This window comes from Microtus pennsylvanicus, unplaced genomic scaffold, assembly GCF_037038515.1.
Source record: "Microtus pennsylvanicus isolate mMicPen1 unplaced genomic scaffold, mMicPen1.hap1 Scaffold_148, whole genome shotgun sequence".
Lineage (NCBI taxonomy): Eukaryota > Metazoa > Chordata > Mammalia > Rodentia > Cricetidae > Microtus > Microtus pennsylvanicus.
The window spans coordinates 1,515,006-1,537,903 of NW_027460896.1; the positions used below are offsets into that span (position 1 = coordinate 1,515,006).

General features: G+C 41.9%; 1 protein-coding gene across 1 annotated transcript in view; it reads left to right on the top strand.

Annotated features, from left to right (window-relative positions):
• The window catches only part of LOC142842154 (uncharacterized), an 89,418-nt gene extending 76,142 nt beyond the window's left edge, over nt 1-13,276 (top strand). The window contains exons 9-10 of the mRNA XM_075959060.1: nt 12,552-12,619; nt 12,833-13,276. Coding sequence (XP_075815175.1) covers nt 12,552-12,619; nt 12,833-13,276 — 512 coding nt within the window. The remainder of the gene's footprint in view (nt 1-12,551; nt 12,620-12,832) is intronic.
• Nucleotides 13,277-22,898: the final 9,622 nt, after the last annotated feature.

Genomic DNA, 22,898 nt, shown 5'->3' on the forward strand with positions numbered 1-22,898 from the left:
ACAAATTTACCAGATTTTGGCCCTGTCTTCCCCTAGGGTGGAATGGCAAAGTTGGGAAGGGCTGTGCTGACTTAGTCCTGTAGGGGAGCTGCTACTGTCTTGCAGCCCAGCTGGGTAATACTAGCTATTAATGGACTCTGGGCAAGCCTAGCAATCAGGAGTACCAGTGAGAAGTAGATTATGAGCCATGATGGAGCCAATAGGGAGCCATACGAGTTTTTTTTTTTTTACCCTAAATTGTCTAATTTCTACCTCCAGTTCTTATCCCACCTCCCTCTGAAGAGATAACACTAACTACCATTGTGGGATTGGGGCAATGACTGATCTGGTTTCTTGTAGCTGATTTTAGGGTATCAGGTGACAGTATTGTGATACCCTTCCAGAGAGACTCTTGTAAAGACCAAACTCTCAGATGTAGACAGAAAAGGAATCCCTTTACTGTAGTCTGGGAAGAGCTAAAATATCCAAAGTCTATAAGACATTCTTGATGAGCTCACAATAGTCCCATCTGTTAGATGTTTCCCTTTAACTTCTAAAGTTGGTCTCCAGAGTTATGAACACATAACCAACATTCACACCCTTTTATATCTGTTTTATCAGCCAAAAGTCAGCATGATGCTCTTCCCATGTATCTTCTGAATAGAGAGAGAAAGGGTATTTAGCATCATTTAATTTGAATGTTAAAACAATAAATGTCCTTTCCTTCTTTGCTGTGGGAAGGTGTTCTAGGAGCCAAGGTCTGATGTCTCACATCTGGACAACAGCTTTTTAGTCAAGAAGAAAATGTTAGTGAGATTTGTTATCTAAGTAACATCTCATATAGACTCATATCTAATGTCTGTGGAGTGCTATCCCTTGTGTTGTTACCAATTCTCTTAGTCTTTGATTAAATTTTCTCCTTGAGTACTGAAGAACAATGCAGGTTGCCAAAATTAATCTTTCTTTCTCTGTTGTCAAGGCCAGTTGAGCAACTAGTCCTCAGAAGTCACTTGGGCTTGGAAGGGATCTCAGACTCTTCAGGTCTCTCTTTTATCGTGTGTCCATCATTGTGAGAATAATGCAAAGGCTTTGCTTTATTACTGTGGCTTCCTTTGAAGCCTCGAGGAAATATTTCCCACCTTGATCCTCCATTTTAGACTTGATAATGTTTCAGATTTGTTGAGTGGGTTCTCCATGGCCTCCATGAACTGAACAATAAGTGATCAATGGCCCTTGTTCCTAGGGACCTCATTGACCTTGTATGGAAAGGGGAGGAATATTCCCCCTTTTGATCCCTCTGACCACATTAGAATGGCCTCTAAGAATGATTATTAAACACCCAGAAGATCAGTTTTACACCAGTTTTGTACTTTTAACTACTTTATAATATTTCAATATTATAAACTTAATAAACTTTGTTTGACATACATTTTAGCCAGTCCTTGAAATAATTGATATCTGATCTTTCCAACTTCAATAAATATATGATCTCTAAATCTCATCCTTTATATACCTTAAACAACTTACTCAGACCCTCATTTATTCTAGAGCCACTCAGTCATCATTATCTTCGTATAGTTCTTTTTTTTTCACTAAGGGCATTTACACTTTTATGTTCTTCTAACATGTTCTTTTATGTGCTGCTATTTTCTAGTATCATGAGAAATAGAAACATTGACAAATATGTTTATGATCTGTTGTGAGATATTTCTCCCCTGTGGAGGGGAGGAAGCAATGTCTTTCCCAAATGTAAGTCCCAGTGAAGATGCAAAGTACAATTTCACCAAAGTCCATCCTGAAGAACCAAGAATTTTGTTGAGTTTACTTACTGAACATGGGTGAAAAGATATAAAGATTTTAATACTGCAGTGATATTAGTCAAAATGACCTCAATGTCCCATACAGAGTAGCACTCTTAGGAGGTGGCCTTGTTGGAGGAAGTATGTCATAGTCACTTTCTGCTATATGTTGATCTGAATGTAGAACTCTCAGTTCTTTCTCCAGTACCGTGTCTGCCTGTATCCACCATGTTTTCTGTCATGATGATAATGGACTAAACTCTCTGAAACTGTAAGCCAGCCTCAATAAAATATTTTTCTTTATAAGTTTTTGCTGTGGTCATGGTGTCTCTTCACAGCAAAAGCAGCTCCACAGGAATGTTTCCAGTGTGTACAATGGCTCTTCCATAGCTGCATATGTGGAGCTTATCTTCTCTCTACTCTTCCACTGCCCGTATACTCTCTATTATATTACTTTTCTCAGTGGATGTAGGAAGTAAGCCTGTTAGCACTCAAGTTAAATTAACACTTTTAAAGATGGCTTTCTCATAGGTTCATACACAGAATCTACATCCTCCCAAATCTTTCCCAGGCTGTGTACTCTAGCTCATCCCTAGAACCACAAGGTCACATATCATTGTATACAGTTGCCTGGAAAAGAGACTACATACTTGATGGAGGGTATACCTTCTTTCATGATAGAATATCAACAGTCAGCAAAAGTGTTGGTGGTCATCCTTTGTAAACAGGTATAGTAATAGGAGCAGTGGGGCTGCATCCCCAGCACCCTGGCCACCTGCTAGCTTATGCCCCAAAATAACAACACACAAACTGTATTCATTTAACACTGCTTGGCCCATTTCTATCTAGCCTCTTCTCGGCTAACTCTCGCACCTGGACTAGCCCATTTCTTATAATCTGTGTAGTCCACGAGGTGGCTTACCAGGAAGATTCTAGCCTATGTCCATCCTGGGTTCGAGCTTCATCGCGTGCGTCTGGCCGGGTGAGCGGGGCATGGCGTCTCTGCTCCAGAGAGCAGAGCTGTCAAGTCTGAGCTCACTTCCTCTACCTCCCAGCATTCTGTTCTGTTTACTCCACCCACCTATTTTCTAACCAATGAGGCCAAGCAGTTTCTTTATTACTTAACCAATGACCTTCCTCCATCAAACAGGCACAGCTGATCACAGGAAAGTACTGATTGTCTTAAGATAGTGCTGAGTAATAACAATTAAATGAAAGAAAGCTGAATCAAAACTAAAAGATAATGTAATAAATTAATATTTCTTAGGTACAAACTGTTCAAATAAGCCTTGGATAAAACACAAGACACTCTTTGTATGATACATGGCATCACTACTGTATCCATGCTTTTGGATTTTAATGTGAGTATGTAGTTGATACCAAGAAACAACAAATATATAACAAACATCATGGAATTGATGTTTACAACATCCAGTACAACACAACTAAGAAATCCCTCTTAAAACTAGTCATGCTCCAGCTTAATCTAGAGTGTCCTTTATACAGGGGGTTTTTCATTTGTTGTTCTCACTACAGATTTGTATACATAAAAGATAAACATTAACATTTTAGCATTCAAATCTCTAACAGTCCTCTTTAACATACTACTTGTCTTTGTGGTATTTCAGAGGCAGCCGTCCCTCAGCCAAATTCTACTTTGTGTAACTTACTAATTATTGGCCAATCCTTTTTATCACCAATTTTACTCTTCTGTGTTGCAATTTAGTAGTGTAATACACAGTACATGAGATGCCATTTACAACTCCCACAAATTACCTCCAAATGGACCTTACACCTAAATGTCAAATGCTAAGTGCAGAACTTCTAGAAGATACTTGAAACTAGGCTTCTCTGAGTTTGGCAACCTGCCTTGGCTTTGGGAGGTTTCTCTAAGGCCCTCATGTATATAGCAATAACAGCTGTGTCTCTAATCTCGGGAATATGCTTGAGAGAGCTGGTAAAGATGGGGCCAGGGCCTTTGGACAATGGTTTTTCAGATCCTCAGAACCAATAACTTTTCATGGAAGGGTGAAAACTGGTTATCAGTCCCAACACCACTGTGGACTTTGTTTATAATGTTCTTGAGTTACCCAATGTTCCTCTTGTGCAACATTGTCTGATTATCCTCTTTCTGAATTTGTATACTTCCATTTAAAACCGAACCCATTGTTTTACATTAGCAAGACATTGATGTTAAATTTGGCACAAATCTCCAGTCAATCTGGGATATGTCTGTCTTTAGATTAACCCACCTGTTCTGTCACTCAGACCTCACTATCCAATCAGAGCCTCCAGCAGACCCACCAGTCAAATGGGAGGGTTCTTTCTGAAGTCAGGCTTCTGGTTTAGCTCTTCCAGAAGGAAAAAAATCACAGTCTCTCTCATGCACTGCACCTTAGACTCCCTTGTGGGAAGAGAGCGTGTCAGCTCGGCAGCTGCACCATGGAGAGTGAGTGGTTGTTCTCCACAGATGGGAGGAGCGGTGGGCCAAGGTGAGTGAGGGGCCAATGTCCCCATGTGCGGAGGAGTGGCCGGCCTTGGTATGTGAGGGGCCGTTCTCGCTGCTGGTGTGGTGGGACCTCCCCTGGCTGGGTGGGAGTCAGTGGACAGACACAGAGTTTAGTTTGTTTCTGCCTCATCCTAAGTAGTTCTAAGTGATCTCTGCTGGCAGCCTCTGAATAACTTCACTGTCTGGGCTGTGTCTGCACAGAGCAGAGCATAGGGAGCCTCAAGTGGTGGTGCCTGTAGTGCTTATATTGTCGCATGTGGAGAGATACCACCAGATTTGCCAAACTTGGAGACTGGTCTCTCCAGTATCTTCAGAAGTTCTGCACTTTTAACATTTAGGTTTAGAATCCATCTGTAGTTAATTTTATGGAGCTTGTAAATGGTTTCTCCTGTGTAGAGTATTACTCCACTGCTAAACTGTGATGTAGAAAAGTATAATTGATAATAGAATTAATGGTATAAGGATTTACCAGTTCTTAGGAGACATTAAGTCACACAAGGTAGAATTTAAGTAAGGGAGGACCACAAAAACCTCAAAGATAAGTAGTATGCTAACCATGCCTGTTAGAGATTAGTATGATGAGATGCAAATGTTTATTCACCAGTATAGATTGCTGCGTGGAGCCGCACCTAATGGTGCTGGCTTCTGCCCTCCGCGATCCCAAAAGCGAGTGCTCTCTATGATAATCAACTCCTATTATTGGATAAGGCCTGACTCATCCTATTGTCATGCAATGATTGTCAGCTGCTTGCATGTGCATGGACTTATGGGCAGTGCCCACCTGGCAATCCAGGGTTGGTGGCCCATGCCTTTTTCATGGCTGGGAGAGGTTTGCCTGGGGAGAGAGGAAGATATCTTCAATTGTCAAAAGGTCCTGAATAAACTGCTTGCAGGAAGAGCTCTGGTGTTGCATCTTCCTTGCTGTTCGAGGTGGGCGTGACAAATGGTGGCCCCTATGGGGAACCTCCAAACCTCTCTCCATGGAGCTCAGAACTTGCTGCAGTCAGGGGGTGCACCGGTAAGTCCTCAGGTAAGGCTGGGGATCCGCGACAAAAGCGGGTTTTCCGCTCTCGCCAGTAAGAAGGGAGAGCAGGGTAGTGAGAGCTGCGACTAAAGCGGGCGGGTCATGTCTGCATTCGTTTACGCTGCTACATTTCAACCCAGCTGCCTGCCCCTATTACTACAGGGTCAAAGTGAGAGCTGCGACTAAAGCGGACGGGTCAAAGTGAGAGCTGCGACTGAAGCACACGGGTGAAAATGGGAGCTGCGACTAAAGCAGACGGGTCAAAGTGAGAGCTGCGACTGAAGCACACGGGTGAAAATGGGAGCTGCGACTAAAGCGCACGGGTGAAAATGGGAGCTGCGACTAAAGCGCACGGGTCAAAGTGAAACTAAAAGAAAGAATAGGATTTTAGAATGGGCACTTCAACATCACATAAGATGCTGGATAGGGGTTTATCAATCTTGTTGATTTTTCTCCAAGAACCAGCTTTTTGTTTCAATGATTCTTTGGATTGTTTTCTGTGTTTCTATTTTGTTGATTATTTCCAGTCTTCTACTCCTCCTAGGTGAGTCTGCTTCTTTTTTCTATAGCTTTCAGGTGGGCTGTTAAGTCTCCAATGTGTGCTTTCTCCATTTTCTTTAAGTGGGTACTTAGTGCTATGAACTTTCCTCTTAGTACTGCTTTCATAGTTTCCCATAGGTTTGAGTATGTTGAGTCTTTATTTACATTGAATTCAAGAAAGACTTTAATTTCTTTCTTTATTTCTTCCTTGATCCAGGTGTGATTCAGTATTTGACTGTCCAGTTTCTATGAGTTGTAGGTTTTCTGGGGATAGCACTGTTTTTGAATTCTAACTTTAATCCATGGTGATCTGATAAGACACAGATGGTTACTAATATTTTTTGTAACTGTGGAAGTTTCCTTTGTTACCGACTATGTGGTCAATTTTCCACATATTCTTTCCTGTTTTGGTGGAATGTTCTATAAATGTCTGTTAAGTCCATTTGATTCATTACCTCCATTAATTCTCTTATTTCTCTGTTAGGTTTCTGTCTGGTTTACCTGTCCATTGGTGAGAGAGGAGAGTTGAAGTCTCCTACTATTATTGAGTGTGGTTTAATGACTGCCTTGAGTTCTAGTAATGTTTCTTTTACATAATTGGGTGCTTTTTTATTAGGGGCATAGATATTCAGGATTGAGATTTCATCCTGATGAATTGTTTCTGTTATGAATATAAAATGTTCCTCCCCATCTCTTCTGATTGATTTGAGTTTGAAGTCAACTTTGTTAGAAATTAGTATGGCCACACCTGCTTGTTTCTTAGGTCCATTTGCTTGATAAACCTTTTTCCAACTGTTTACTCTGAGTAGATGTCTATCTTCATGGTTGAGGTGTGTTTCTTGTGAACAGCAGAATTTTGGATCCTGTTTTTGTATCCAATCTCTTACCCTGTGCCTTTTTATAGGTGAGTTGAGTCCATTGATATTAAGTGATATTAATGACCAGTGGTTGTTAACTTCAGTCATTTTTTTTGGTAGTAGAGTTTGTGTGTTTCGCTTCTTCATGTTGTGCTGGCGAAGGATCATTAGATGTTTGAGTTACTGTGGGCATTGTTGGACTCCTTGGTTTGTGATTTTCCTTCTATTACTTTCTGTAAGGCTGGATTTATGGCTATGTATTATTTAATTTTTTTTTATCCTGAAAAATTTTGTTTTCTCCATTTATAGTGAATGAAAGCTTGGCTGGATATAGTAGTCTGGGCTTGCATCCATGGTCTCTCAGTTTCTGCAGTACATCTATCCAAGACCTTCTGGCTTTCAGGGTTTCCATAGAGAAGTCAGGTGTAAGTCTGATAGGTTTACCTTTATAAGTTACTTGAACTTTTTCCTTTGCAGCTCTTAATATTCTTTCTTTATTCTATATGTTATTAGACCATCAAGTGTTTTATACAGCCAAAGAATCACAACTTCACTGAGTTATACAATTGCAGCATAAACCAAAGCAACATGCCTTAAAATAGTATTTCTCAATACATATTACAACCAGGTTATAGGGTGTTGGGGGTTGAACTCAGGGCTTTGTGTAGAGTAAGTAAGCACTTATCAACTAAGCTACAACCCCAGCTAGAAAAAAATTTAAAGGAAGCCGGGCGGTGGTGGCACATGCCTTTAATCCCAGCACTAGGGAAGCAGAGGCAGGCAGATCTCTGTGAGTTCGAGACCAGCCTGGTCTACAAGAGCTAGTTCCAGGACAGGCTCCAAAACCATAGAGAAACCCTGTCTCGAAAAAAACCAAAAAAATTTTTTTTAAAGGAATAAAACTGGGGATAAAAATAGCTTTGAGTATGCTGGTTAGGATTAAAACCAAACTAAGATAGGAAAAACATATTCACAACTGACTGATAACATTTGTTTGTGATTTAATATGAATTTCAAGAGTGTGTTGGTCTCAATGGAAATATCTCCCATAGGCTAAGGCATGTGAATACTTGGTCTGCAGTTGTTGGCGCCGGGAGGGTTTACGAGATATGGTTTTGCTGGAGGAATGTTATAAGCCACACATTGGGGTGACACCTGTCATGTTTCAGCCTTGACAATGTTCACACATTCCAGGGTAGGGGCATGAGGATTAAAACTATTAAGCAAAAGGAACAGAGATATGAGAGAAATAAGAGACAGAGACACAGAATAGCACTGAGAGGGAAATTCAGTGAATATTAAATCTTCCACATTTATTTTCCACATGCTTATTATATACTCCACTCCAAAAGGGGAGAGGGAGGCAAGAGACTTCATTAACATGATATAAGGAATAGACCAGGTATCCTGCAGGCAGCCACTCCCTGTAACCTCCTGCCAAACCCCCACCCCCTTAAGGAACAGGAATAGATTTGAATTCTCCAACCTTTGGTGAAGGTGGAGCAGGCCCACCTTTGTATTCAAACTACTAATTAACCACACCCTAGGTCAGGACCTCTTATTTGGAGCCATACCTGTTGTCAACACCTTTGAGAGAACAAGAATAAGCTCAAACCCTATGACTCAAGGTGGAACTGGACTCACCTTTCTGGACCCTGGCAGAGGAAGTAAGTTTCTGGAGTGGGCCTTGAAAGCTTTGCCACTTCCAGTTCACTTTCTGTTTCCAGATTGCAGTTGAAGAGGAAAGTACTCCGCGTCCTTCTGCCACCATGCCTGCTGCCTGTTGCTTCTGCCTTGCCATTATGAACCCTAACCCTCTGGAACTGGAAGCCAAAATAAGCTTTTGTATGAATTGCTTTGGTCATTTTATCACAGGGAGAGACTAATTAACTAACTAACTAATACAAAGGGCTTTTTTTTTTTTTACTTAGTCATTTGTTCTGGATAAAACCATGCTTAAAAACAAATCACCAGCAACCTTTTCAATAATTCCTTCTTCCAGATGCCAAAATGTACTTTTATTTCATATTAGACATAGACGAATTTCTCCCTTCCTCCCTTTTCTCCTGCCCGACTCTGTCCTTCCTTCCTATCTGTGGTACTGGGAACTAAACCCAAAGCCTGTCTATGCTAGGTTAGGCTTCTACCTTGAGCTACATCTTTAGCTCCCTCCCAACTTTATGGATTATATATTTTAAAATCTTGATATTTTGGGTCACAGACTGAGAGATCTGTTTGTCAAGTGGTTTTATTCTACTAACAAAACCAAAGTTGGGGTATGTATCAGGCTTTTTCTTTTTTGGGCCACTAACCAGCTCCTGAATCATGACATAGAGGCTTCTTATTTGTTCTGAATGCTTGGCCAAGCTTAAGTTCATTTCTGACTAGTTCCGTTAACTTAATTAATCTGTTTCTCTTTATCTTTTGCCTCAGGGCCATTTACTTTTCCTTCCTTCTGTATATCTTACTTTCACTGCTTCCCACATCTGACTGGCTGGTACCTGCCTGACTGCTGGCCCTGGGTACCTCCCTCATTCTCCCCCTTCTTCTTGTTCCTCTTGTTCTCTCTCTCCCCTTTCTACCCCCACCTAGATTCTTCCTTCTATTCATTCTCTCTGGATGCCAGTCCCACCTCTCCTTTCTCTGACTAGCTGTAGGCCAGTTATTAGACCAATCAGGTGACTCAGACAGGCAAGGTGAAACAAATGAGACACATATTTATGTAGTTAAACACACTTCCTTACATCATTAAGTAAACGCAGCACAAACAAATGTAGCACACCTTTATATAGTTAAAGTAATATTCCACAGCATAAACAAATATTACATACCTTTACATAGTTAAAATAATATTTTACAACATGTAAAGTTTGTGCTTCAGGGATTCTGTGAACATACTAGAAAAATAGAAGTGGTATCTAATGTTATCTACCTATTCAAGCAATAGTCTAATGTCAAAGAAACTGCTTGGATTAATTCTAAAATAAAGTGGTTGTATATAGAAATATATCAAGGCTTTTTTCTGTGTGCTTTACTGTATCATTCTAGGTTATTTTAAGAATTTCTCACTGGGCTAGAGAGCTGGCTCACCAGTTAAGGGCACTTGTTATTGCAGAAGACCTGGGTTTGATTCTTGGTGTTTACATGGTAGTTCACAACCATCTTTTACTCAGTTGTAGAGATTCAGCATTCAGTACTCACTAAGTTGCTCTCTTGGTATTATCCCATGTCTCTGTGTTTCTTTCATATCTCTGTTCCTTCTACCTCTGGGAAATATGAGTCTCTAGAAACAAAAGTGAGTACCATAGCACTTTTCCATGGACTTGCACTTTTGGCATTATTAACCACAGTTTTGGAAAATAACATCTTTATTTATGTAACTATATATGTTGAGTGCTGTAAAGATTGAGTATGGAAGGATAGCAAGTTCTCCTTGAGGAAGCAACAAACGAGAAAATTGCTTCTCCTCACTCTGTTCCAATCTGGATATTTGCTATGGGGCAGGGACAGGAAAGTCTTCCTGAACTCTGTATGTCATTTCCCATTAACATTTAGTGGAAAACACTTGGATTTATGATCATTAAAAGTTATGAAATTAAAAACTGTGCTTTGTTTCAAAAACTCAAGTCTACGGTTTCCAGGCCCTTCCACTAAGAAACAGTTACTTCATCACTTTTACTTCTTTCTGGGAGAAGTGCTTGGCACACAGTGAACAGAAATGAAAACATGAGATAGCAGATCTCCAAAATGCTTGCAGCCTAAAAGGTCTGTAGGCATCTTTTATGTAATAAGTAATGGAATAGCTGGAAAACTGCCTTTCAAAGTGTAAGCTTGAGGCCAAAAAAGTAAAGACATGACAAGGCCTTTGAGAAATAGAGTAACATGAGATGAAATTGGGAAATGTCAAGGCAAGGTTGTTGGTTTTTTTTTTTAACATAAAGCCACTTAGTGGAGTATTTAATGAAGTTTTATTTAAACAGATTATACCACTTGAACATTTGCATTAATCTTTCCTGGGCAATGTGGCCTTGAGGAGAATAAGAATGAGTAGGGTGCCAAAGACTGTTCTAAATTACATTGCTAGCCTGGGTGGCCCAAAAAAGAAGTGTGGAGAACAAATGATAGTTCTTTGCTTTGTGCCAAGATATTTCTACAAGTTTCTAGAAAATTCTTGTTGCAGATTGTCAGTGAAATTTTTGCACTCACTAGATAGTCTGTGATTATAAATTACATACTAAGAACAAAAAGGAGTCATATCTAATGTGAGAGAGGGAATATTTTGAGATTTAATTTCTTGAAGTGCCTGTAACTGAGAAATGGAAATGTATTTGAAATATTTCCCTCAATTTTTTATTCAAGTAAATGCTAGACTAAAGGTAGTTACAAAGCAGGATAGAGAAAATTCACAACCAAGAGAGAGATAAGGTCAACTTGCCAGCTTTCAGAAAGTGACCTAATTGCCAGACTGTCTATAGCAGGTGAACAATTAGCACATCAGACTGTGTTTCTGAGAAGGAGAAAATCCCAACAAGGGAAATCCTAGTTTTAAACATCTTACTGTAGAAATTCTACAATTTTGTGAAAGAGGAAAATCTGTTATGGTTCAATAAATTTTAAGTCATAAAGCAATCCAGATTAATTAGTCGTTGCCTCTTTTAAAGCCTACCTGCTCCCAATTTGTTTGCATCAGAACTGGAATGCAGGAACATACTGGGCAGTGAGGACTACTGAGAACTCAAGAACAATGGCAATGGGTTTTTGATCCTACTGCATGTACTGGCTTTGTGGGAGCCTAGGCAGTTTGGATGCTCACCTTACTAGACCTCGTTGGAGGTGGGTGGTCCTTGGACTCCCTACAGGGCAGGGAACCCTGACTGCTCTTCGGGTTGATGAGGGAGGGTGACTTGATTGGGGGAGGGGGAGGGAAATGGGAGGTGGTGGCGGGGAGGAGGCAGAAATCTTTAATAAATAAATAAATAAAATTTAAAAAAAAGATTTTACATTTATTTACTGCACTGTATGCCATGGCATGCATGCAGAGGGCAGAGGATAATTTGCAGGAATATATGCTTCCCTTCCACCATTTGGGTTCTGGCCATCGTACCTAGGCCATCAGACTTGGCAGCAAGTACCCTTACCTACTGAGTCATCTTGGATGCCCATGGAACAATTTTTCCCTCTACCTCCATGAGCTCTTAAGTTGTGGCCAGCGAGGTCTTGATCTGTATCATATTCATTAAATCTCTTATGAAAAGTGATTTGCTTCGATGGTATTGAAATTTGTGTTCCCACCCATTCCTGTTTCACATGGTTCCAGGACTCCAGCTCTTTTGACATCCTACCTTAAAGGACATTTTCCCCATCACCACTGAAGAGCCAGGTGCTGAATCATTAATTTCATGTCAGATTGGGGCCAAATGTCTTTGAGCTTCAATGTCAAAGTGAAATAACTAAATACGCTTTTATTGTGAACCACACACCGCTAAGGAAAAGATTTCTGCATGGTAGATGTTTGTCAGTCCATTTCTATGAGTTCAGATTGAACACTTGTAGAAGAGCCCAGGGGTTCTATTCTCTGCATGAACATCCCCAATGGTGGGACTGATTAATGCCTGTCAAATGGCAAGCTTTCAATAAATAGTTGATTAAATCGACCTTCCCCAAACCAATAACTTCTAGTCATTTATTCATTCAAAGTTACTGGAACTAGCGCGTTATCTTCATAGCAATTGTGAAGGATTTTCCTCCCAAAGGATCTCTAAATAAAACAGTGCATGGGTCGTTTATAAAAAAATAAACATCACGTCTAAACCTAGTGATATGTTTTTGTATTTCTGCCCTAGGTTGGCCTCGGTTCCCCCTGGAGAGGCGGGTTAAGGATGTGCTTGCTGCCCTTGAGTCTCCTTCCTTTGTAGTTTTTTGGCTAGCCTGGTTACTCTAGCCCCCCCCCCCCCAGCTGCTGAGCACGCGTCCACGCCCGGGAGCACGCAGCTCCCGCTGCCTGGAGGGCGGGGGCCCCCATGAAAGGTCCAGCCGCTCCTCAAGCCGCGCCGCCCTCTTCCTCACCACCTCCCTCTCCTTGCGGTTTGTGGTATCCCAAGAGTGGTAGAAGGTGTCCTCCCAGATCCAGGCTCTGCCAGGCGGCCACGAGCTCGAATGCCCGCAAGCGTGCGCCCGTGGGAGGAGGCTGCGCTCTTCCCTCAGGGGCCCAGCGCTGCGTGAGGATCCCCGGACAGGCCCTGGCAGCGGGCGAGGTGGCGACGGGAACCCGGGACCCCAGGCCGCGCGACACAGCCCCGAGGCGCCTCGCCCACGCTCGCGCTCCATCCCATCCCCTCCACTTCCTCCATTTAGCGCTCCGGATAGCGAGTGCGGGCTGGACGCGAACCAGGGAAAGCCTTGGGCCTTTCAACTTAGTGGTTTCTGGCCTGCTGCCCGCGCGCTATTTGTGAGGCATGGCCCGGCGAAGGAGGCACATAGGGGGCGTGGGGCTCCCCAGCTGGTGGCGGTGACGGAGAGGGTGAGTGGGACAATGAGCTGGGCATCTACAAGCTGCCACCTCTTTTAGCTGGCTGAGCGGGCCCACCTGCAAGCACGGCCCGCGTTCTCGGGCCAGGTGTCCCAATGCTTTAAGGCCAAAGCGCCCAGATCATGGCGCACTGCGGCTGGGGCTGTGGGGACGTTCCTTCATTAATTTATTTATTTGTGGAGAGCTTTCTCTGAGCAACCGCGATGGCCAGCACCAGGAGCATTGAGCTGGAGCATTTTGAAGAACAGGACAAAAGGCCGCTGCCAGGGTTGCGGAGAGGGGCTCCCAGCTCCTCAGAGGGCAGCATCATCTCTGGCCCCAAGGGCAATGGGCTCATCCCCCAGCCTGGATCACAGTGCACACTGCAACTTCCACCGCACGCAGACTTTGCAGGCCTTAAGCTTTGAGAAGAAGGCCAAGAAGGCATGCTTCTACTGGAATGGGGACTGCTACTTCAATGGCCTGGTCTTTGCCATCTGCAATGATAGCTTCAGTTCCTTTGATTCGCTTCTCACAGAGCTGACCCTGTGACAATGTGAACCTGCCTCAGGGCGTCCGCACAATCTACACCGTAGACTGCAGTCGGAAGGTCACCAGCTTGGATGAGCTGCTGGAAGGTAGGAGGGGTGGGCAAGGCTTGGCAGGTGCAGGCAATGCTTGGAAGGTGCAGTGACTGTGGGCTGGGTACTTCCCCACCTAGAGCAGGGCAGGTGCTTTCTAGGCAGCCAGGGGGATTAGAGCTACTCTGTAGTTTGTGTTGGGCCCGGGTGCACACATTCTCTGTCCTTCTCAAGAGATTTGCCTTTTTTTTTTGAAGAAAATTCTAATGAGTAGAGACAAATACAGACAATGGTACCTTTAAAATTAGCCAACTTATTTTTGCTGGAAGGGCAAGCTGTTTGAAAGCATAGTCCTCCAGTGAGGCGCGGGGTCACCCTTGGTGGAGCTCAGCGCAGCACCTGTACCATCCCCTTGTTTGGGATCCCACTGTACCTTCTGTGCATGCCTGTGGTTCTGACTTGCTCCAGGTTGGCTTTTCTGATTTCACTTATGGCAAAAATCACTCGAAATCAAGAGGGGCGATCCAGCATAGCAGGTATCAATCCTGGCTTCATCGTGGACCATACTGGACACTTTGAAAAGTATAGGTGACTGGCCCCACCCACCCCTTAGATATTATGATGTGGCATGGTTGGGGTGTGACTTGAGCGTTTAAAGTTTTGAAAGTTCCTCAGATGATTTCAGTGTGTAGACAAAATGGAAAAGTAGCTGTGCTTAAAGAATTTTCCACATTTGGTCGACAGCAGGGTGAATCAAGATGAATCTCTCCTGCCTTCTCCCTGAAGAGGATAACTAGGGTCAAGGGAAGCGACAGCAGAGGCCTATTAGAAATTAGTAGTTCTGGCACAACAACTACGCATCACTCAGAAGGACCACTTGGTAATATGTTGGGTCATTCTTGAGTTTCTGCAATATTTATTAGTTTTTGGGAAGGGATGGGTGGTTGGTAGTTATGAACCTGATTTTTAGTTCTAAACAGCACCCAGAAAGACCAGATACATCCCCTAGTGTGTATGGACTGAATGTATACATGTAGCTACCTCTCAGACATCTTTCGTAATGGAAATAGGGCATTCCATGTAGCCATAGCAATAAGAGGGAGGAAACTGATCTCTGAACTAGGTGGTTTTCTTATTTCAGCATAAACTTATATTCTAAAGTCATTTTCTCCATGTCACAGTTGATGAAACCTAAGCAGCATGCATGCCAGGGTTACTGATTTCTAACAGGCCTTAGTTGATGCTTTCTCTTTTACCATTCACCTCCAAAGGAAATAAGGTAGCTATTCTGAGGAGTCCTCAAAGTGCCCGAGTTTCTCCATTACTTTTAGCAAATGGTACCCTTGCTCTGTCTACAGGACAACATAATTAAAATTGTTTTCTATATAATTTAGCAGTAGAAGGGACTACCTCACACTTTGTCTTAGAAGTGAGATTTGGTTTTAAAGACTAAAAGAAGAGAGTAAGAAACCTGTAGGTGTGCCAGTAAAATGAAGAAAACATCGTTGAGAGGACCACATTACTTTGTAGAGACAAGGTCTCACTACATAGCTTTGGCTGTCTTGGTACTCACTATGTAAACCAGGCTGGTCTTGAACTCACAGAGATCCACCTGTCTCCAGTTTTCTGCAAACTGATCCTGATAATTTTTGTCTGATCCCCATGTCAGAGCACCAGCACAGTGCTCTGTTGTGCAAGCACGTGTCATTCACTGTTCCTCAGGTGATGTACCCACTCCACCTCCAGATGGTTAATAATGCTAGGGTCTGTCTCTGAAGTTATTTTGACAAGGTATTGTTAAGTTAAATTAAACTGCTTCAAAGGAGAGATAAGAGCATTTTCTGGATTAATATAAAGACACATGCTATACATCTAGTCCTCTGAGATGGGTGGCCTTCTGAGTCACTTCTAGTCCAAATAGGTGGTTGGGAAATTTCCTTGAAGTCTTTCACTTGCTGATATTTGGAGAATGGTAGTTTGGGCAAACACTGACTACACATACAGTCCAAACAATCATACCACATTGTAAATAATGGTACAACAAATGGTTTCTGTGTCTTTGCTGACTTGGTTCAAGAGTTTTTGTAATATAAAATGACTGTAATAGAAAATTCAACTTTTTTGGTTACAGTAGAAATCTGTCTAATAGTGTCTTTCTCTATTAATTTCTTAGTTGAACAGGGTGACATATACCTGTGATCCCAGAGCTCTGGAGGTACAGGCTGCTGGAGGATCATCAAAAATTTAAGGCTAGCTGATCTAAATAGTTAAGTTCCCAGCTGCCAGGAATATATAGAACTTGTCTTTAACATTGAGCCTTCTCACCACCCCCTTTTTAAAAAGAATGTTTGTTATGCAATGTGGGGAGCAGAATTTGGACCCCCGGAACCTACATAAATGCTGGTGGATATGGAGGCTTGCCTGTAATTTTAGCTTTGTGAGACAGAGTCAGGGATCCCCATAGCAGCTGACTACTGAGACTAGCTGTATCAGTAAGCTCTGGGGTTAATGGAGAGACATCCCTACCTTACTTAAGGTGAAAGAGTGATTGAGGACAAGTCCCAGCATCAACCCCAGCCCACCACATGCATGCACACAGTCATGTACATGCATATCCCCACGTGTGCCTGCACATATGCAAACATGCAAAGACACATATGAAGTTTCAGGTTTCAATTAAAATCATGTGCTCAAATGTTCAGATTTATCCCACTGAACCAGGGTGCTTTCTGATGTAACTTACCTCAGTGAGTACAGTGTTGGCCATGCTGTCAAACCACGCTACTTCATGTGAGTCAGCTGTTAAACAATGTTTCATTTTCTTTGCCTCTTCCATGCTAGCAAACATACTTTAGGAGGTGATTAAAATAAAACTAAAATTGTCTTCAATTAAGACTAGAGAACTGGGGCTGGAGAGATGGCTCAGAGGTTAAGAGCACTGCCTGCTCTTCCAAAGGTCCTGAGTTCAATTCCCAGCAACCACATGGTGGCTCACAACCATCTGTAATGAGATCTGGTGCCCTCTTCTGGCCTGCAGGCACACACACTGACAGAATATTGTATCCATAATAAATAAATAAATAAATAAATAAATATTTTAAAAAAAAGACTAGAGAACTTGATTCAAGATTACAAGGCTCCTTCCTAGCCACTGTCCCCTTGAGCTTATATGACAAAAGAAATTTGCATGGCCCAGTTTTTTTCTCCTATCCTTGACCTTGAAAGCCTCTGGAGACTCCAGCTGGTCTGGTGTAGGACAGTTTTCCTTCAGCATGGTTCCTAAACCAGCTAACTGGTTTATTCAGCTTTCTGGATTAGTATTGCCAAGTGGGCTGTGTGGCTTCCTGTAAATCTGTTTATTCTTAGAGACTCTTGTAGGACTCCATCTCCCAACAGTAAGTGTGGGGAAATCGGGTTGAGTCCGCTGAGCTTGGAGTATCTCTGAAGGTCCATTTGGAATGTCCAGATGAGGGCTTTTAGCACTTTTTCCCACTTGTCATCCCCTTTTGCCTAACATAAATTATATCACCTGGTTATAGGTATATAAAATGACATAGCATTTACTGAAAGTAAATCATGAAGAAATTTATTTTTTGTTTAAAATTTGTTTTATTACATTTGTTTCTATGTATGTCTGTAAATGTGCATACCATTTTGAAAGAAGAAATGGGAAGATACTGGTTTGTTAAGATCAATTTACATGCTTTTGCTTACAGGGTAACACTTATTAACATTTTAAGCAAACACACTAAGGAACCTGGAGTCAAAAGCCGATGCAGAGGCCATGAAGGGTGCTGCTTAATAGCTTGCTCATCATGGCTTGCTCAGTCTGCTTTCTTATAGAACCCAGGACCAGCAGCTCAGGGATGGCACCACTCACAATGGACTGGATCCTCCCCCATCAACAGTTAGTTGAGAAAATAACCTACAGCTGAATATTGTGGAGGTTCCATCTTTCCGGGTAACTCTAGTTTGTGTGTCAACTTTGATGTAAGACCAGCCAGCATATCCTAATGCTTGTGCTGTAGCCACTTGACTGACGGAGCTGTCTCCATGGTCTGCTATTGGAATATGCATATCAGAATATACATTTAGAGCAATTTAGTTCATTGAGCTCTTCCTTAGACTATCTTTTACAAATTTAAGATTAATTTTGAAATAATGATAAAATTGTTTCTCAGTCATCAAGAGTCTCCTCCCCCATTTCCTTGCTCATCATCTTCATCTCTTAACAGTATTTTGCCTCACCTGAAGAAAGTCTTAAAAATGTATTGCTGGCTCTATGCATGTTCATTAAGCCCGTGTGAGTGAAAGAACCTGAAAAGTGGCTCAGTGGATATGTGTCTCCTTAGTTTAGTGATCAAAGTCAGTAGCTGGGAAGTTACACATGAATCTTATAGTGCATTTAAATACTTAGTAGTCTGGCTCCTAGAGATACTTGTGTCGTGGTCTTCAGAATCTTCCAGCAAAATTATGCCTGACACCCACTGCCACCTCCAAGTGCTGCGATTAAAGGCATACACCACCATGCCTTGCCTACTTTATTTTTTTTTTACTCTGAATAGACCATGTGGAGATTCATAAGGCTATGTCTTCCTCCTCCTCCTCTTTCCCCTTCTTCCCCTTTTCCTCCTCTTCCTTCCTCCAGCCCCTAACTCCCTTCTCCTCTTCCAGGTGCCCAGGCACTTTGACATCAGAGTTACATCTCAGGCCTGCCCTGCTTATTGTTTATCTGTCCTTCAGATATGACCCATTTCCCTCAAGTCTTCTCATTCTTGGAAGGCCTGTCTGTCTGTCTTTCATTTTTGGACGAACACTTGTTTTCTGAACTTTTGTTACTTGTGTGAGTGCTGAATCTAAGTCACAGTCGGTATTGCTTGCCTAAACTTAGGGCTAAACTGTGCGGTTAGATCCATGGAAGATTAAGGATGCAGGAGAGGAGAATTGAAGGACCCCAGAGGCTGGAGAACCACTGCTTGAATGAGCCTGTTAGTGGGATGCTACACTCATTGTGCCCCAGTTTGTTTGCAGATGTCAACCGTCTTTCAGTTTGAAACCCTTCCACTAGCCTTATAGTTGCAGTTTATTTATTTGGACAAAAGTCTCATTGTTGTAGTTCTGGCTGACCTGGAACTAAGATACACCTTCTTCTGCCTCCCAAATATTGGGTTTGAGATGTATATGACCACTCTTGGCTATATTTGATTTTATTTGCTACATAGGAGTTATAGCTATGGGATATTGTGAGCTATCTCAATGCATGTACACAGTGTTAATGATCATGTCACGGTAACTGGTGTATCTATCACCTCCAATATTTTTTTGTTTGTGCTAGGAACTTTCAAAATCCTCTCTGCTATTGACTTGGAAACATTTCACTAAACTTTTGTTAACTGTAGTCATTGTACTACTGTGTGGAACAGTAGAAGTTGTTCCTCATAATCCCCTGAGATTACAAAACCTGAATGTTTTTGCCCCTGGAAATAAGAATAGGAGCCTGGTAGTGGTAGTGCATGCCTTTAATCCAAGCACTTGGGAGGCAGAGGCAGGTGGATCTCTGTGAGTAGGAGGCCAACCTGGTCTACAGAGCAAGTTCCAGGACAGGCAAAAAAAAAAAAAAAAGAAAGAAAGCCGGGCGATGGTGTTGCACGCCTTTAATTCCAGCACTCGGGAGGCAGAGGCAGTCTCTGTGAGTTCAAGACCAGCCTGGTCTACAAAGCCAGGATAGGCTCCAAAGCCACAGAGAAACCATGTCTCGAAAAACCAAAAAAAAAAAAAAAAAAAGAAAGAAAATAAGAATAAGTGCGGCAGGTGAGTGTAGCTCAGTGGTAGAGGGCTGCTTTACAAGAATCCAGCTTGTGGTTCAAAGCCCATGGGTCATGACCTCCTGGGGCTGAATGACCCTTTCACAGGGGACACATCTCAGATATCCCACATATCAGATATTTTCTTTACAATTCTTAACAGTAGCAAAATTGTAGTTATGAAGTAGCAATGATGTAAGCATGAATTCTAATTCTTATTAATAATAAAAACTGAGAGTCAGATACTGGGTGTTAATGCTGAAGATCAGAGAAGCAGAGTGCCAGCCACTAGAGAGTTTCTACTTCTACCAGTGCACAAACCAAGGGGCAATCCTATCTTCAGACTGCATCTCCAGACTGTATCTGTCTCCACTAAATCTTCAGACTGCAGTGCTCTTGACTCCTCCCTCTTTATAGTCCTATCTACCTCCCTAGTGCTGGGATTAAAGGTGTGAGCCCCCACTCCCTGGGTTCAAGTGGTTTACCTTTGAACTACGATCTTCAGACAAGCTTTGTTTGTTAAAACACAAACAAAATAACAGTACACAGTGAAATATGGTTTGGGGTCACCACAGCGTAAGGAACTACATTAAAGGGTCACAGCTTTAAGAAGGTGGAGATCCACTGCTCTAGAGCACCACCACCAATAGTGGTAAAACAATCTACATGAAAATCTAGCATACAAATGATAGAGATTGCTAACTGCATTGCAATTTAAAGATATTTATAAATATAAAGATGATATGCAAAGGTTCCATACTGCAATGCCATCCAAGCACAGTGGCTGTGAAAGAACTGGCCAACCTTCATGACCTGTGAAAATGTAAGTTATCAGGATAAAGCTGCAGGTAATGTTTGTACTAACTTAACTGCTATTCACGGATCCCTTCAGTGCTTAATGCTATGTTGGTGTGCAGAATTGATGCAGTGCCCTTCAGAATGCCATGCACTGAGCCAGCTATATAGCTAACTGACTTCTATTCCTAGTAAGTGAATATTCTCTGCCCGTAACTTGCTGTGAGCATATCTTTAAATTAGGTATTATCTTATTTTCCCAACTAATTCCTGTCCAAGTTACATACCTTGCACCTAAAGAGTTAGAGCTTTTGGTGGGAGTTTGTGTGGCTGTGCTTCATTTAGAGGTAGTTATTTAGATGTATTTCACAATGGGGTGATGCATACATTTTATCATAAAAACCAACACAAAATTAAAATTCCCATTGTGAACTCTAAGGATATCTTACCCTTGACCAGGTGTGGGGAACTGAGGGCAGGCCATGGATCTGTTAGTTTACACTAGTGCATGAGAACTATTTTTGGTCCCCTCATTAGTAGAATTTCTGTTTTCACATTTAGCTAATTTCTTAGGTCTTAAGACAAACTTCTGTAGTGTCATTTTATTTGTATTTTTAAAAATAAAGCTTGCCTGAAGCTTGGAAAAGTAAAACAGCCACACTGGCCAGTCTTACTGACTATGCAGCAAATGAAACATACTTTAATCCCAGTAGTTACAATGACATCCACCTTAAATCCCAGTAGTTACAATGGCATACACCTTTAATCCCAGTAGCCACACTAGTTTACCATAGAAACCAAACAGTAGTGGTGCATGCCCTTAATCCCAGAATTAGAGATGATTATAAAATGGGAGGAGACAGCTCTCAGTCACAGTCTCATTCTGAGACTTCCTGGAGGTAGGATCACCATTTTCGGACTGAGGTTAAGGTCAGAGCCAGTGACTGACTGCTTTGCTTTTCTGGTCTTCTGGTTGAACCCTAATACCTGTCTCTGAGTTTTTATTAATCATGCTCCCACTCCTATATCTATATGTGGAAACCTCAGTATATAAACATACCTTTCTTCATATCTGCGTCCACCATAGCTTCTCTGCACTTTTCCTGGTGGAAAGCATCATAAACCCAACAGTTGGATGTATCTTCAGGAGAGAACTGTGCTTAGCTTTCAGATGTGTTGAAAATGTGGTCATAGAGGTCACCCACCTTATTTTGTGTCCACCGCAGATGGAAGTGACAGGGAAGCTCCTTGGGCCTGACACAGAGGTACAGTGCACATAGTACCCCAGCTGGAGCAGGAGATTTTGTGTTACCTTGATGATTCCCATAATTTTTACTTTAGCCAGTGCACAGTTTGGTTAGAAAACCCAATTAAATCGTTTGACACGGTAAACTAATAAAACAGTCTTACTTTTTCCCACTCTGTATTTTTCTTAGCAGCTATGTGGGGTACTCATCTTCTGATGGAAATGAGCACGTTTGACTACAATGCACTCAGAAGCTCACCCACGTTAGGCTTCACTAAGAGCACATATAACTGAATGTGGTTTTCCTCGGTTGCATTCTTTTTGGGAAATTTTTCCTTAGATTTGGAAATTAGGAAAGCATTGAAATTCTTAAGATTTACCAGTATTAAGCATTAAATGCCTTTCCATATTTTCTTCTGCATTCCCTTGTTTAAGTGTGATGAATGCATGTCTATCAATATGTCCGTCATTTTCTCCAGAAGTGAAGAGCCTGTGTTTCAGGCTTAATCAGGTTTTGTTTTTCTCATAATGTTGTCTGCTTGCTCCTTCTACAAGAATGAAGTAAAACCATGGGCTCCAGATTTCGTGTCACAGAATTTGATTTGAATGTCAGGATTATTTATAAATTAGTTAATGACCTAAATTATTAAATTTTAGCAAATGTGAGAATGATATTGACTTACACACAAGTAGTCTAATACTGCTGGTGTATGAATTTCCTACTTTGTAAATCATATGTAGCTCTCCCACAGTCAGCATCACTCTCAATAGTGGACAACTTCAAAGCTTCTAATTTAAAAGGAGGAGGAGAAACTCACACTCACCCCATAAGCAACTGAGGGCCCCAGGAAGAACAGATTTTTAGAAAGGCAAAGGTGTTGGAAGAAGTGTCTAGGTCAGAATTTCTCAACTAGTGGGTTGTGATTCTTTTGGAAGTTGGACAACTCTTTTGCAGGGGTTGTCTAAGTGTCTACGACCACTGGAAAACACAAATAATTTACTTATGACTCATAACACTAGCAAAATCAGTTATGAAGTAGCAATGAAAATAATTTTATGGTTGGGAGTCAACACAGCATGAAGAACTATATTAAAGGGCCACAGCATTAGGAAAGTTGGGAACCACTCATCTATGTCCTAGATTATAACTAGGGTTTGTTTTCAAAGCAACTAGGGAAAGTAAAAGCCTTACATATGCTTTCATAACCTGTCTACCAGTGACTGTTTCAGCTGGACCAGGGTGAGGCTTGGATCTG